General features: G+C 44.6%; 2 protein-coding genes across 2 annotated transcripts in view; both read right to left on the bottom strand.

Annotated features, from left to right (window-relative positions):
• The window catches only part of LOC101474209 (N-acetyllactosaminide beta-1,3-N-acetylglucosaminyltransferase 3), a 111,943-nt gene that overhangs the window by 25,545 nt on the left and 70,429 nt on the right, over nt 1–15,969 (bottom strand). The gene's annotated exons all lie outside the window — the stretch shown is intronic.
• The window catches only part of LOC101473417 (low-density lipoprotein receptor-related protein 8), a 28,212-nt gene that overhangs the window by 2,039 nt on the left and 10,204 nt on the right, over nt 1–15,969 (bottom strand). The window contains exons 7-12 of the mRNA XM_004574393.3: nt 7,320–7,535; nt 6,693–6,811; nt 6,344–6,483; nt 5,622–5,763; nt 5,351–5,548; nt 3,058–3,218 (exon numbers count right to left, since the gene is read on the bottom strand). Of these exons, the coding sequence (XP_004574450.3) occupies nt 3,058–3,218; nt 5,351–5,548; nt 5,622–5,763; nt 6,344–6,483; nt 6,693–6,811; nt 7,320–7,535 (976 nt within the window). The remainder of the gene's footprint in view (nt 1–3,057; nt 3,219–5,350; nt 5,549–5,621; nt 5,764–6,343; nt 6,484–6,692; nt 6,812–7,319; nt 7,536–15,969) is intronic.

The raw sequence follows: 15,969 nt of genomic DNA, 5'->3' as shown, positions 1-15,969 counted from the left end.
CCTCAAAGAAATCCACTCTTCTTCACCAGAACTGCTTACAGTGGCTTTTTCTTTTATTTTTTTATTTTTATTTATATTTTTTTATTCTGCAATAAAACCAAAAGTCACATTATGCAACTCTAGGATGTTCATAAGGTCACAATAAACTGTTGTTTATACCAGATCTTTAAGGTTCAAAGTGTACTCAAGTGAATGAATGAAATGGATCCATTTGAAAGTGGAATACTGTGTTATTTTCTTTTTTCAAATGTTAAAAATGTCTCACTTCTCAAGACGAAACAGTAAAAAAAAATCTGACAAATAAAGCATAAATATACTAATGGTCATGCACAGGAGTAACCTCTGGAGATGATGGGTTGCAGTAATTTCATAATCATTAGTATTTCTGTATACTAATGATAAAGCAACATACTAAACACAACACCATCGCATTAATCTAGCTAAGTGTAAACAGCAGTAAATACTAAATATTCGATGTTGTTGTGCAGCACGCAGGACAGACAGCGCACAATGTGCTTTGAAGTAGCAGCCAAGAAAGGTGTAATTTAAGTCTACGAGCAGTAAACACCCGTGTGCATACCTGTGTGGATCAGCGCGCTTGTATTCAAATGGTTTCCACATGTAATGGTCTGCAAGAGGATGTAGCGAGCCATAGCCCCATCCCCCAGGGCATGAAGCAGGCATGGAGGAGATCCAGGCCCCAGACATCCAGAGGCCTTAGAGTGCGAGAGCCCAAGGAGGACCACTGGAGGGGCATCCGTGCCACCCTCATGGGAAGGGCTGAGGATCCCCAGACAAGGCGTCACCCAGTAGCCACCGAGCAGAAGCTAGAGGGGGCTGCACCGGCGTGCCCGCCGGCTCTGCCGGCAGCCAGCTGTGCCAGAGTGAACCGAGCCGCAGGCCCAGAGGCCGGAGGCCCCCCGCACCCCGGAGGAGGCCTGACCGAGCAACAGGCGCCAGGCCCCGCCAGGTAGCCACCGGGAGTGAGCTGGTACATACCTGAGTGCCCAGCCCTGGACACCAAGAACCACCAATGCACTGACCCCTGAGGGCATCAGTCACCGGCAGGGAGTGTGGTGAGGGGAGATAGGCCTTGGAGGGCCTGGGAGTTCCCAGAGAGGTGGAGTCTAAGACCCGACCTGACATATAGACACAGACAAACTGGCACACACAGACACAAACATGCATTCCCACCCTCATGCACACATATACAGTGGCTTGATAAGATTTGACTGACTGTAATGAAATAACTGAAGAAGGATCACCAGGTTTCAATCCACATTAACCCAACCCCTGATCTGTGTATCACTACTGAACGCGGCTCGAGTCAAAGCAGCAAGCAGAGCCCAGCCAAAAACAAACAAATGCATAAATGTATAATGGGGGGGACTCCAATAAATGGGATGATCTTAGCCAGCCTCCTTATAGTGAAAACATTGTTCAGGGCTACTAAAGGCTGAGTCAGGGACCTTATGATAACACATTGTGCTGTTTGACAATCCTGTTTCCTCTAATAAGAGAAGCCTGCACATTAGCCACAATATACTCCCTCACATCTACTAATTCGCTCCTTCGAGCATGCAAAGCAGGCCTCTTTAGACGTTAATGCAAGCCTAAGCTCTACTTCTTTGCTCTCAGACTGCAGGCTTGCTTGTGGTTCTCAGGGCATTTAAAAGTAGCTTTCAGGCCTCCTCTCCTGTGGAACCAGCTCTCTCTTTGATAATCCAGCCCTAACTATGTGCTTTAAGTGACTCTGTTGGAGGTTTCTTCCTGTTAAAAGGGAGTTTTTCCATCCCACTGTCACAAAGTGCTTGCTTATAGGAGGTCATCTGATTTTTGGTCTTCTCTGTAACATTGTAGTCTTGACCTTACAATATAAAGCGCCTTGAGGGGACTGTTGTTGTGATACGGGGCTGTATAGCTAAACTTCAATTGAACTGCTAGATTAGATAGCACCCCTCCGTGAATCGCTACTTTATCGTGGTGGAGGGGTTTGTGTGTCCCAGGGATCCCAGGGGCTATGCTGTCCGGGGGCTTTTGCCCCCTGGTAGGGTCTCCCATGGCAAATTGGTCCTGTGAGGGACCAGACAAAGAGCGATTCAGAAGTACCCTATGAAAAGACCATCGAGGGAACAGTTCACCCTGCCCGGGATAGGGTTACTGGGTCCCCACCCTGGAGCCAGACCTGGGGAGGGTGCTCGAGGGCGAGCGTCTGGTGGCCGGGTGCGCCGAGTGGCAGTTCAGAGTACCCAGCCTTCTTAGAGTCCTTGGGTAGGGTGCTGGAAGGTGCTCCACCTGGAGACTCTGTTGTCCTACTGGGAGACTTCAATGCTCACGTGGGTAACGACAGCGAGACCTAGAGGGGCGTGATTGGGAGGAACGGCCTCCCTGATCTGAACCAGAGCGGTGTTTTGTTATTGGACTTCTGTGCAAATCACAGTTTGGCCATAACAAACACCTTGTTTGAACATAAGAGTGTGCATAAGTGCACGTGGCACCAGGACGCTGTAGGCTGCAGGTCGATGATCGATTTTGTAATCGTATCACCAGAACTGCGACCATATGTTCTGGACACTTGGGTAAAGATCAGGGATGTAAAGCACTGGGGGAAATGCCGGTTTTTGTTTGGCGTTTTCTTTAAGGAATAGTCCAATAAACGCAATGAACAGTTTGTTTTTGTGTGCAGGAAAAAAATGGGAATGACAAAAACATTTGAAAATACGACTTATATGGCTTAACGCACGTGCATGTGGGTCCAGGTTCAGTTTGCAGTTGCATGCTACCTGCCCAATAGCTATGGTTTCCCTTTATTGTTTATTATGTAGTTTCCTTCTTTGGATGTGTTTTTGCAGGATTATTAAATCACTGGGAGCAGTGAAAAAGAAATTTTAAAACATTTTTGCTAGTGAGGGTTGCATCTTATTGTCCTAAAAAAGATAAAACAGAGGGTGTAAGATAGCCATGAAGTGGGAAAACAACATGTAAAGCAGTTAGCTGTATCTCTCACATGTGCACACAAACACAAACTACTGGTTTTACCTTCAAAACGCCTCTCACCTTGACTATACGTGTGTCTGAACCCATTGGTGGCTCTTGAATGACGAGGGGGTCCTGGGATTCCTTCAGGGAGAAGCTCTGCACAGTGAGAGATCTGTAAGGTTGGAATTCTTTCCTCCACCACCATGCAGCCATTCCCAACAGCAGGACACTGAGGAACACTTGGAAACACACACAGGAAATTCATCAGTTTTTTGGAGTTCCAGACATGACATAGAAGCTGAAGTCATGCATGATGTCACTTCTATTACCTCCACTGAGTGGACAAATGGGTGGCTGCATGAATGGAAAAACACTTGTGGAAAAAGCCCTTTGGATTAACAACGCTTCATAAAAACTTGAAAACATTTACTTATGTGTGGTAAATGAAATGCTTCTTATTTTGCTTTTCTACTAAATTTGGGCATTTTTATAAAACAGGTCTCGTTCACGCACATTCATATAAGCATTTTTTGCAAAGATATTCATTTGCAAGCTTGACTTCATACATGTAATCAAGCATTATATTATGACCACACAGGTGATGTGAATAACACTGATTATCTCTTTATTATGGCATCTGGTAGAGGTGGGATATTATCAGGGAACAAGTGAACATTTTGTCATGGTGGCCCGGGTCTGCTGTGGTTAGTATCTATCAAAAGTGGTCCAAGCAAGGAACAATGGTAAAACCAGTGACAGGGTCATGGGCTCAAGCCCCATCAATGCACGTAGGAAGCAAAGGCTTCCCTGTGTCGTCCAAACCAACAGATGAGCTACCGTAGCTCGAATTGTCAAAAAAGTTCATGCTGGTTCTGATAGAAAGGTGTCAGAATACACAGTGCATTAGTTAGGTGCATATGAGGCTGCAGAGACACAAACCAGTCACGGTACCCATGCTGACCCCTGTCCACCCTTTCATGGAAACCGTATTGCCTAATGGCTGTGGCTGCTTTCAGCAGGATAATGCACCCTGCCACAAAGCAAAAAAATAAAAAATAAAAAAATGTTTCAGCAATGGTTTGAGGAGCACAACAAACAATTTGAGGTTTTGATTTGGTCTCCAAATTCCACTGATCTCAATCCAATCGAGCATCTCTCAGATTTGCTGGACAAGTCTGATCCATGGAGGTCATACCTCGCAACTTACAGGATAAATACAACAAAACAAAATGACACGACCAAGACAAAAACTGTGGTATTTTTTAAATATAATAATAAATGCCAAATCACTCTGTAATTGTGTAACTTTATTAGCAGTGTCCTCCTGAAATGCATCAACAGCATCGAGAGTAGCTCTCTGCCCCTTAATGCTCTCTGGTCGCTATGGTAACGGGTAAATATTTATTTCAAAATAAGACACACAACTACAACACGGGAAAAGACCCAGGGAAAGAGAGTTAACAATAACAAAAAACAAAACAAACAACAAACCCTGAAAACCATAAATTTCACACCCGGGCCTCAACTCTCGCGGCCTGGTACCGGCCTGTGGCGCAGGGGTTGGGGACCGTAGAGTCCATTCCTCGATGGGTCAGGGCTGTTTTGGCAGCAAAACGGGGACCAACACAATATTAGGCAGGTGGTCATAATGTTAGGTCTGATCGGTGCATCTCCCTGTGATGACCAATGGAGACCTGTTGCATGTTTATTGGATTACTAATTACTCTGGTAAACTGTAACTAAAAGAAAATCAATGATCCATTCATTTTTGCACTTTATATAGCCTCTGTAGAAACTATCTACACCCTCACTTATCTTAACTGCACTACTGTATAGCTCTGTGTAAATAATCATTCTGTACATTCGATAATCTTTAATCCTACAACTGTTTACAACTTGCATAGTTCCCATTTCTGTATAGCTGTATATCCCAGATTCTGTAAAGTTATTTATTTCATATTCTGTATAGTTTTTCATATTTATATCCTGTTCATATCCTGTACATAGCTTGTACTCACTACAGCCTGTACATACTTATAGTTATAGAATATTCACAACATACTTCATACCGTGTACATTATAACATACCATAATAGACCCATTTCTGTAATATACTCACATATCTATATTATTGCTAATATATATTGTAATATATCTATATCACTAAAGCACTTCTGGATGGATGCAAACTGCATTTTGTTGCCCTGTACCTGTGCATGTGCAATGACAATAAAGTTGAATTCTATTCTATTCTATTCTATTTTATTGACTCTGGTGGAAAAATTTGTGCCGCTACTAATGAAAGACGACCTTTCATGTGCAGTATGGATCTGATTTGTTTAAATGTTTTGAGACTTTGACAGGTTCTTACCAATCAGAGAAAGGATTCCCAAAAATGTAGGATCCGATAAAGCTGTTGCAGGAACTGAACGGGAGATTGCAGGAATTTCCTCTGTTTTGTTTCTTCCTATTTCTGGAGAAACACAGCTGAACTTTGGACCCTGGGTCAGCAAGTCAATGACACACTTGTGATGGCAAACTGCCCTTGGACATCCACAAACAGAGGGTCCTTAGAAGAAATCAGCAACATTTATCAGTCTGGGACCTACAGTGTGAAGAAGTCCCTTTTTGATTGGGCATACCTTTTGGTTGGAGAACAGGCTGTATGATGAGCACACCACCTGGTGAGGTGACGTTAGACAGAAGTGCTTGGAGGTCTCTGCCGTTGTGTTTGTTTGCTCGGCAAATGGACCGCGTAACTTCGTCACTCCAATATACAAATCCCTGAAACCCAGTGAGGGAAAGCTTTAGCAGCACACAGCAGAAATCGGGCTTTGCATGCAAGAAGAAAGCTCCATATCTCATCATGAAGTGATTTTCTTGTATACAGTATATCCAGGAAGTATTCACACTTCAATTCAGCAAGTGGTGCAGGCCAAATATTCTCTTTCGTTTTAAGCTGCAGCTGCTGCTGCTGCTGAACTCTTTAACTCAGCTGTGATGAAATTATAAAAGGGGAATGATCAAGCACCGGTGAAATGTGCAAGCAGCATGTCTTCTCAGTGATAGCCAATGGCACAAGTAATAGATCTTTTAGTGGAAATTTAGGCACTTTTGTCGCATGCGTGTTGTGTTAGGAGTATTGTGTGTTGGGTTTTAAGGTGAAAAATGAATTGAATGCACTTTGAATAAGCCTACAAAATAACAAAAAGTGGAAGAAGTGAAGCACTGTAAATCCTTTCTGGATGCACTGCATTTAGTTTCCTTGCATATAGCTGCCTTCAGTATTAAAATGCATTTGTTGTTGCCCCCCGGGTCTGACACAGGATGTCAGGCAGCACAGACCATAATGTAATTCTTGTACCTCGAACACAGACAGTCCAAACGCTCGGTCTAGATAGCCGTTAGACTCCACCACCGTTTTACGCTGACGACCGTCTAGATTTACTCTTGAGATTCTTCTCATTCCCTCATCAAACCAGTACAGCAGCTGCCGAGGCATATCTAAGGGAACGTGCAACATGAATACCAGCACTAAGTGACTCAACATAAATATATTCAAATGCTCCGAACTGAAGGTCTGACTTCTGCCTGAAGTACAGAAAAATGAACTCATGTTGTTCCTAATTTAAGGACGAAGATGTTTTTCCTCTCCTCTGATTTCTCTAAATAATGCCAGTTTGACAGCAATTAATTTGAATGTCAGAACGTACCTAGAGAGATGGCTACAGGCTGGCGTATTGAGGAAGTGACCAGAGCTTTTCTGTCGCAGCCGTCCAAACCGGCACTTTCGATCTTTGGGGAGACACCACAATCTGCCCAGAAAAGCAGCCTGAGAAAATAAAAGCACCCATGTTTTGATCTTCTGTAGCTTTGATTTTTAAGACTTATTTTACCTTTTGGTGATGTCTTTTTTTAATTTAGGAGACAAGCTATTTGCCAACAAATAACACTGCAATAAAGACGAAACAAGCAAAAAGAAATATGCAAAACTAAAGGAAGTGGTTGGACCTACTAGCATAAAGCAAGGAAGAGAATGTATTATTTGAATAATTCAATGCCTTCAAGCATGACATGGACACAGTCATGCTTAAACACCATTTAAACAGTATTAATGTAGGGTTTTGTAATGTGCTGCCCTTCCCTGGACAAGTAAAGGTATAAATGTTTAACCAGCTCCAGCGTGACGTGCTGGCTTTTAGCTTCTTTGCTTTGAAATGCAATCATTGCTATTTAACAACCATGATGCAACAGCCCCTTATCACAGGTGAAGCATTTTTTTTTCCTTATCTTGTGCTGTTAACCATTAAAATGAAATGCAAAATCCCAGAGCCTCGTACCCTCGGAGAGGATCCACGGCCACTGCGGAGGGCTTGTCGAGCCCTGCGATGAGCCGACGATGAGCTGAACCATCCAGAAAGGCCACGCTAACCCACCCCATCTCTATACTGGTCCAGTAGAGAAGTTGGTGGATCCAATCCACCGCCATGCTGGTTACCGAATCTTGAACTTTCAGCACCAACACAGCTTCCTGTGGCTTTCTATCCAAGGAGATCCTAAAAAAACCAAAACAATGCAAGAGTGAAAATAAGAAGCCCAGACAACACATTAAAAAAACAAAAAAAAACAAAAAAAAACCCACCACAACAACAACGACAGTGTGTTTATTGAAATTTCAGCTCTAACAAATCCAATCAGACTCCATCCATGCCACTGGCGCCATCCCACAACAGGCTAATTCATCAGAACTCGGCCTAAACATTATTTTAGCCACATTAGCAACAGTAATGTTAGTGTTAGCACGTCTCAGACTGATGCATCACCACAGTCACCCCCACCACAGAACAATTCATGACCAACATTTCCTTCCCCTCCACTATCAGGCTGATGTTTCCAGTTCTGTCTCAGTGAAATATTTTAGCAGTTACTCAAAACACTTTTTTAAAATTATTATCTTATATCGTATATCTTATATCGTGGCTCAAGAGTTGGACGTTCGCCTTGTAATCGGAAGGTTGCCGGTTCGAGCCCCGGCTTGGACACTTCACCCGTTGCCTACTGGTGGTGGTCAGAGGGCCCGGTGGCGCCAGTGTCCGGCAGCCTCGCCTCTGTCAGTGCGCCCCAGGGTGGCTGTGGCTACAATGTAGCTTGCCATCACCAGTGTGTGAATGTGTGCGTGAATGGGTGGATGACTGGATATGTAAAGCGCTTTGGGGTCCTTAGGGACTAGTAAAGCGCTATATAAATACAGGCCATTTACCATTTACCATTATATATACACACATTTTATTTTTTTCAAGTTAAATTTTTTATTTTACTTTTTAATCCACTACTAGAGGCCAGTACTTGTGCACTTTAACAGCCTTAGCTGTACTTTCTATATAGGAGCAACTGGCATAATTTAGCATTCAAAGATTCTGTGTTGTGATTTTGGAGTTACATAATGAGAAAAGAGAAAAAAAAAAAAAAAACAAGAACAAAAAATATAGACAAACACAAACAAATATTCACAATATGGAAACGGCACACACACACATAAAAAAGGGAATACTATTAAAAAGTGGTATTGTAAAGTGCAGTGGCCTTGTGCATGTCTTCAGGTGTGTGTGCAGGGGGTGTTAGATTTCAGAGCTGTAGGAAAGAAACTGTCCCTAAACCTCCTGGGAGACAGAGGGGCAGTTTATTAGCCAGGGGGGTGGAGACCGTGTAATAAGTTCCCTTTCAGTCGATTCACTCGGTACAACACATGTATGGGATATCATGCCCTCGCGTGTCCTGGCTGAAGAGACCTTTATTCACGCCTTTAAGGCAGATGACGTGTGATGACACACGCACAGCCCCGCCTGCACTTATAGCCGCTGTCATCACAGTTGTGGAATACGGGAAATATTTTACTGCTACTCATACTTATCATTATTACCATTGGATTAATTCACTTTGCATTAAGACATAATCAAATTAATCATCATTTCATTAAAGCATTTGTTGAAGCTGTTGGCATTACATTGACATTTTTATTACAGGTGCAGCTATAACCATTTTATATACATTGCATTTTGTGCTTATTAAAGAGTTGAAGCTCAGTCAATTAATTAAAGGTTGTAAGCTTTGTTTGGCGCGATGTCCAGACAATCTATTGTGTAAGTGACTTGGAGCTATAGAAGGTTAAAACTGCATACACGCCTACAAAACACATATATTACATATAATCTAGAAACAGGCTTGAGTGAAGGCCTGAATGTATTCAGCTTCTTGTTGCTTTTGAGTTTGCCTAGTAACAAGTGACAGAAGATGGGCCAAAGAAGAGGACAAGTCCCAGTGTACATCTTCCCACGCGTGTGTTCAATAAACTCATCTGTTTGATTGCATCCTTCTGGGCCTCTGGTATTTTGTTTTGGTTCTCAACATCGCGAATCGGGACACAGTCATCCCTCAGTTGTTACGTTCTTCACCTCGCTGAGAACACCTCTGCTGAGTTGGGCTAGCTAGCTGCTGCTAGTTAGCTCCGTTGTCTGCTGACTTGAACTTAGCTTAACTGCCCCTGTTGGTGTTAGCCTCCATTGCGCAGTTGGTGCGTGGGCTGCCCGCAGAGCACTAATTTCGAGTTTTAACTGTGCAGCGTTTTGCTTTGCTTTTTAAAATGGACTCCAAACTGAAGCTAGCAAAGCAGAAATCTTCCGTTCTCCCGTCCTCTCTTTGCATGATAGCGACCAGCACGATGCCTGCACTGTCTGCCTGGGGATCGTTCACGCTAGGAGAGTGTTGACGGAGCCCGAAGCCTGTGCGTTTTGCCGCCACCTCTGGCGCTCGACCCTGGAAAGATGGGTGATGTTTGTGGAAAAAGTGCTGGGACGCTCAGCTGTCGCACAGCATGGCCCAATGTGCCGCCACCGCTGTGCCAGTCAGCCACGATGACACCTTTCTTTTCTCCCTGTTTCGCCGTGCTGCTGAGAAGCTGCAGGTGGACTGGTCCTCTCCTCCGCCAGCTCAAAAGCTGTCGTGGTTCGCTAGTTTTTTCCTCCTACCAGAGCCCGCATCGGCCAAAAAGGCGCCTCCCATGTTCCCAGACCTTGTCTGCGAGCTAACGGCATCATGGGACAAACCTCTGTCTAGCCGCATCACTGTGCCCGGCTATGGAAAGTACATGGAGTTGGACGGCGCCGAGGAAGCTGGCTTAGTTAACGCAGTCTCTGGCTGCTTATCTGGCCCCATCCCATAACGATGGTGTTGGCGGCCCCGCAACTCTGCCATCCAAACACTGCAGATTCTCAGCTTCGCAGCTGGAGAAGATTTATCAGGCTCAGGCCGGCACTGCTTGCGCAATGAGCTCCGTCACCATGCTCCAGACGTACCAGGCTATGTGCCTGGTGGAGCTCGAATCGCTGGTTCCTGATGACAGCCCGCTGGTACCTCTTCCTAACGAGGTCAGAGTTGCCACAGATTACATCCTCTGTGTGTCCCGCTGTGCAGCGCTCTCCCTGGGCAGAGGAATGGCTTTGACAGTAGTGGCGCAGAGTGGCTGTGGCTGACCCTCTCAGATGTCCCAGATAGAGACAGGGCTGTATATTTGGACGCACCAGTGTCTGCGGCTGGGTTTTTTGGACATTCACTTGAAGCCATTCAGGTTAGATTCGATCTGAGGAAGAAGCAGACAGAAGCTCTGCGCGCCATCATCCCCAGACGTCAGGCGAAGCCCAAGCCCGCAGCTAGCTCTCACAGGCCTGCCGCTCCTCTGCCAACTGGCAAAAGACCAGCGCCCACTGCTACAGTGGGTGTGCCGCTAGCAAAAGCACATCCTACAGCCCGAGCTCCACACCAGTCGGCCTGGAGCAAAGGCCCACCTGACGCCCAGGAGAAAGAAGCCTCAGCCCTCCTAGCTGTGGTTCTGAGGGGAACAGGGGGCCAGCAGCAGGGAGACGCTGCTTTTACCCCTCTGTTGCCGCCCAAGAGGTGCCGCTTAAGTTCTGTTTAGGTTGTCAGCTCCAGAATGCGCTGCCCAACACTGTCTCCCAAGCACAAAACCCGTGCACACAAAATGCCTCAGGTTGTAACTCCCTGTTCAGGTGTGTTAAATGTTCAGGTGACCACATCACGTGTTACCGCTGTTTTTCATTGTTGTGCCCCAGGAAAGGTGCCTCCAAAAAAAAAAAATGTATGAATGTACATCTTTCCATGTTACAATCAATAACACTCAGACAGGTCTTGAATGAAGTCGGCCCAGGAGATTGATTGTTGCAAACCAATCTAACAGATGCTTATTTTCATGTGGCTATAAACCTGAAACGCAGGCAGTTCCTGATATGCTTTCGAGGGCTTAGCCTATGAATACCTGGTGCTGCCGTTTAGGGCTGTCGCTCGCTCCTCGCACCTTTGCTAAATGTGCCGAGGCAGCGCTAGTGCCCCTCAGAGAGAGAGGTGATGCCGTCTGGCCCCGGCGCTTTCCTTGTGTTCACTCTCCTCAATGCCGCTCGGACGTCATGCTCCGCGATGATGGTCACCGGTCTCTCGCTGATGACGTCACTGTCCTCGGTAGTCAGGCGGTAGATAGCATTAGCCGCCTGGCTAACCTCGAAACGGGCGTAGAACTGATTCAGCTCGTTGGCGAATGCAGAGTTGGCGTTGATTGGCGCAGTGTCCCTGGCTTTGTAGTCCGTAATGGTGCGTAGTCTGTGCCACATACTCCGTGTGTCGCCCTGGTGGAAGCGGGACTCCACACGCTCCCGGTACCGGCGTTTGGCATCTCTCACCGCGCGCGCACGCCGTATGAGGCCGCTTTGTAGGCGCTCATATCGCCAGTGGCAAGACCCGCGTTGTAGGTGGAGGTCCTGGCGTTCACTGCAGTGCGGATCGATCTCTTCATCCACGGTTTCTGGTTTGGGAATGTGGTGACTCTCGCAGTGGGGATAATCTCCTCCGCTAGCATATTGACGAAGCATACTGCTACTTCCGTAAACTCGTTGATGTCGACTGCGCATGCTCTGAACATGTCCCAGTTGACGTCGTTGAGTGCGTCCTGTAGCGTAGCTTCTGATTGGGCAGACTACCGTTTCACCTCCCTCGTGGTTACTTCTTCCCTCCGTATGTTATAGTGGGGAATGAGGAAGATGGCATTGTGGTCATACTTCCCAAAAGCCGGGTGTAAGACAGCTTTGTTGCCCTGCTTGTATGGCGTGTAGCAGTGATCCAAAATTCGATCCCCCCTCGTTGGACACGAGACATGCTGGTAAAAGTTTGGCATGACTTGTCTGAGGTTCGCTTTGTTAAAGTCTCCTGCTACAATGAGGGCTGCGCCCGGGTCCTTGTTTTGAAGCGAACTCAGCACATCATGTAATTCGGACAAAGCCATACCTGTGTCCGCTTGGGGTGGGATGTAGACCACCGTGGCGATGACCAAGGTGAACTCACACGGCAGATAGAAGGGGCGGCACTTAATGCACAAAGAATGCATTAATGCCTGGTCCAGCACGGTGGGGGTCAGCCATGTTTCTGTGAAGCACAAAATGTTGCATTCCCTCATGTCACGTTGGAAGGTGACTCTTGCTCTTAGGTCATCGAGCTTGTTCTCCATGGATTGTACATTGGCCAGTCCCCCGGCGCTTCTTTGTTCTACGCCTCGGATGAGCGGCCCGTCCTTTGTTGTTCTTCGCGCCGCGTAGAATCTCTGACGGCCAGGATGGGTCGGGTTTAAAAGTGTCCAAGATTAGATGTGCAACCTTGTCACCGATGTTTACAAGTGATCTGCTGTCGTATACTATAAAACTAGAGGATTTTGGAATGTAAACCAGAGCAAAAAATAAGAAAAGTGGATAGTCGGAGCGGAGCGGTCAGGAAGGCGTCTGGACGTGGCCGCGCCATCTTAAATCTAGTGGCTCAGATTTGGGATCTATTTAGCAAGGCGCAAATAGATCTTTTTCCCTCCAAGGTTAATACTCACTGCCCCCTGTTCTTCTCCATAATCGACCACGATGCACCCTTGGGCATGGAGGCGCTGATTATATTGTTTTATGTACTTTAGTAATGAAGGTTTGTAAAGCAAGGCCACTTTTGACTCACAAACCAAGTGCTCAGCCAGACTGAAAAACAGGAAGTTAGTGTAGCGCTATACAAGCATATTAATAAATATTTTAAAGAAATAAATAAATAAGGGAAGCCAGGCAGAAAAGAGGAACTTGTACCGTATATAAGGAGTTGTTGAAACTATGTGTGACATGTAAAGTACCAAAATAACATCTATATGAGACTGTGACAAAGTGGGTGAGAAGACCATTTGTCTACATTCTTAGTTAACATTCTTGTTTTGATTTAACCATATTTCACATGTAATCTGCAATAGGCAAACATCTACTATCCCGGGTTTGTTTATGTTCTGCACTTTTACAGATTATATAATATAACATCTTGGTTTAAATCAATTCCTACAAGTTTGTTAAGTTAACATGTTATTTATTTCAACTGTTAATTGGTATTGTTTAGAACTTCCCTTACCTACCTGTCTTCCAGAAGCAAAAGGAGGAAATGTAGTTTTACTTCCTGCTTTATACCTTCTGGGTTCATTTGAGGTCACAGGAAGAGACCAAGTGCAGAAGGGGAAGAACTCTTTTAATTTAATAAAGTTGATTTTAGAGGGTTTATAAAGAAATAGATTTACTGTTGTGATATGTATTGATTACACCACAGAGTTTATGTTGCCAGTCAAGAGGAGTAGTAGAGGATTGAATATAATAATGTTCATCTTACCTACCTACTGAATGGAATAGTCCAGAGGAGAAATTGTTTGATTAAGTGGACTATTTAAGCAGACAAACTCAGGTGTTTGAGGAGAAAGGTTCAGGTCAGTGTAGCTGTGTGCAGTTTGACCTTAATTTCTGTTGATTTAAGTTCAGTTATGTTTATTTGAACTGAGTTAATTATAGAGTTGAGTTTCTTATTTGTTTCTTTGTAAATATTGTTTGGGCCACAAAATGGTGAATAAATCACTTGCTACACTGGACAGCATCAGTCTCTTGCATTTCTTTGACCGCTTAAGTTGAGTCTTACCACAGAGACACATTTTATGATTCTGTTAGATATCCTGCAACTGGCGTTGGGCTGTGCAGGACTCTCTCTTCCGGAAGATGATTGAATAAAGAATTAAATATAAAAATGTTTTGACCACTCTGAGTCAGGTTTTCTCTGTTCTATTATGGGGATCAAAGAATCGGGTTTTAATATGCACCAATGGCCAGACGTGCTTCTGTATCATTTCCACTGGGGGAAATGCACATCCAAATCCAAATAGAGGTAGAGCTCTGTCCAAACAGAGGCTGTCCCACTGGATTATAGAAGCTATCTCACTGGCATACGGCACCAAGGTCTTGCTTTGCCCCACGGGGTGAGAGCTCATTCCACCAGGGGGATGGCAACCTCATGGGCTCTTTTCAAAGGGGTGCCTGTAGGTGATATTTGTGCGGCAGCTAGTTGGGCATCACCGCACACTTTTGTGCGGTTTTATCGGTTGGATGTTACAGCCCCATCGGTGGCTCATACTGTCCTTTCTGCTAGGTCTACCGCTCACTAAGGTGGTGGTGGTCCGATTCCGGTTTGGTGGCTGCTCTGCGGGGCGTGTATATATGTCCCATACCTATATGTTGTACCGAGTGAATCAACTGAAAGAGAACGAATAGTTATGTCCATAACTTTGTTCCCTGAAGGAGAGGAACGAGGTACAACACAAGGTGGCCCCACTGAGCAGTTTGGCTCGTTGAAGCGCGGCTATCAAACTGAGGAATGACTGTGATGACAGCGGTGAATAAAGGTTTCTTCAGCCAGGGCACACGAGGTCGTGATATCCCATACTTATATGTTGTACCTCGTTCCTCTCCTTCAGGGAACAGAAGTTATAGACATAACTAGAGATGGCACGATACCACTTTTTTATGTCCGATACCGATATCATAAATTTGAATATCTGCCGATACCGATATGAATCCGATATAGTGTTTTTTAATCAACAAAACTGTTTTTTAAATATCTTGCTGCATTTTGTATAAGTTCATACTCAAGTTTAAAACAACAACTACACTAAAGCTATTCTGTTATACCTGTATGCAAAAAAAAATATTTCATAGTTCAGCAATACTGATCAATCTAATAAACTTAAACCTACACCATCCTCCCTATTCTGGTATTTTAAAGAGTACCTAGCATAAATATTAAGCAACCTAACTAATAGGGTTCCAACTCCCAGCAACAACAAAAATAAATAAATAAAAAATAGGAAACCACCCCTCACGCTCCACCTCATGATGCTTAATCGACGTAATCAACCTTAATTTGATGCAGTGTGAAAAAAAATGCACAGAAATCAATTATTTTTCAAGAAATATTAAATAGATTCAACATCTTTCTTCAACAAAATTGCAGACTGCACAGATGGTACCTTCACAAAGGAAAAAGTACTATAGCTTACTAGGGTATATTAGACTTAATAGTTACTATATACAGTAACTGACTTCTATTCATTTTACATCAAATTAAAACTTTGGGTGTCAGATAATTATTTATTAAAAGCTAGACATTTTAAATGAGAATAAGAAAGAAAAGTATGTCTTTGTGCCCCCTTTTCCCTGTTCATGCCCTATCGGCCCCCCTGGCTAAACTTTGCTAGATCCGCCCCTGCACAGTTACCAGCTGTCAGCTACATAGAAAAGGATCCTGGTGTAGAAAGTAATATTAAATAAATTCTAACAACAGCTGATCAAGCTTAAACGTGCTGCTGTTGTTCAGCCGCTGGTTTCCTCTTTCTGGTGCAAAGTGGGCCAAAAGCAAACTAGAGACACGACTCGCGACAGAAAAGCCAATCAGCTGATCATTAAGCAGTTTCATGATTGAAGTAGCAGCAAGAAGAGGCAGTCGCTCCATATATCATTTGTTAAGCTTAACGCAGGAATGCTTTACAAACATTCAGAGATGGACTTACACACTTGCTTTACTTCTCTCGGGGATAACTTT

Source organism: Maylandia zebra, linkage group LG15 (assembly GCF_041146795.1).
Source record: "Maylandia zebra isolate NMK-2024a linkage group LG15, Mzebra_GT3a, whole genome shotgun sequence".
In the NCBI taxonomy this organism is placed as follows: domain Eukaryota; kingdom Metazoa; phylum Chordata; class Actinopteri; order Cichliformes; family Cichlidae; genus Maylandia; species Maylandia zebra.
The sequence above is the reverse complement of the archived record's forward strand: the minus strand, read 5'-3'. Positions and strand labels throughout refer to the sequence as shown.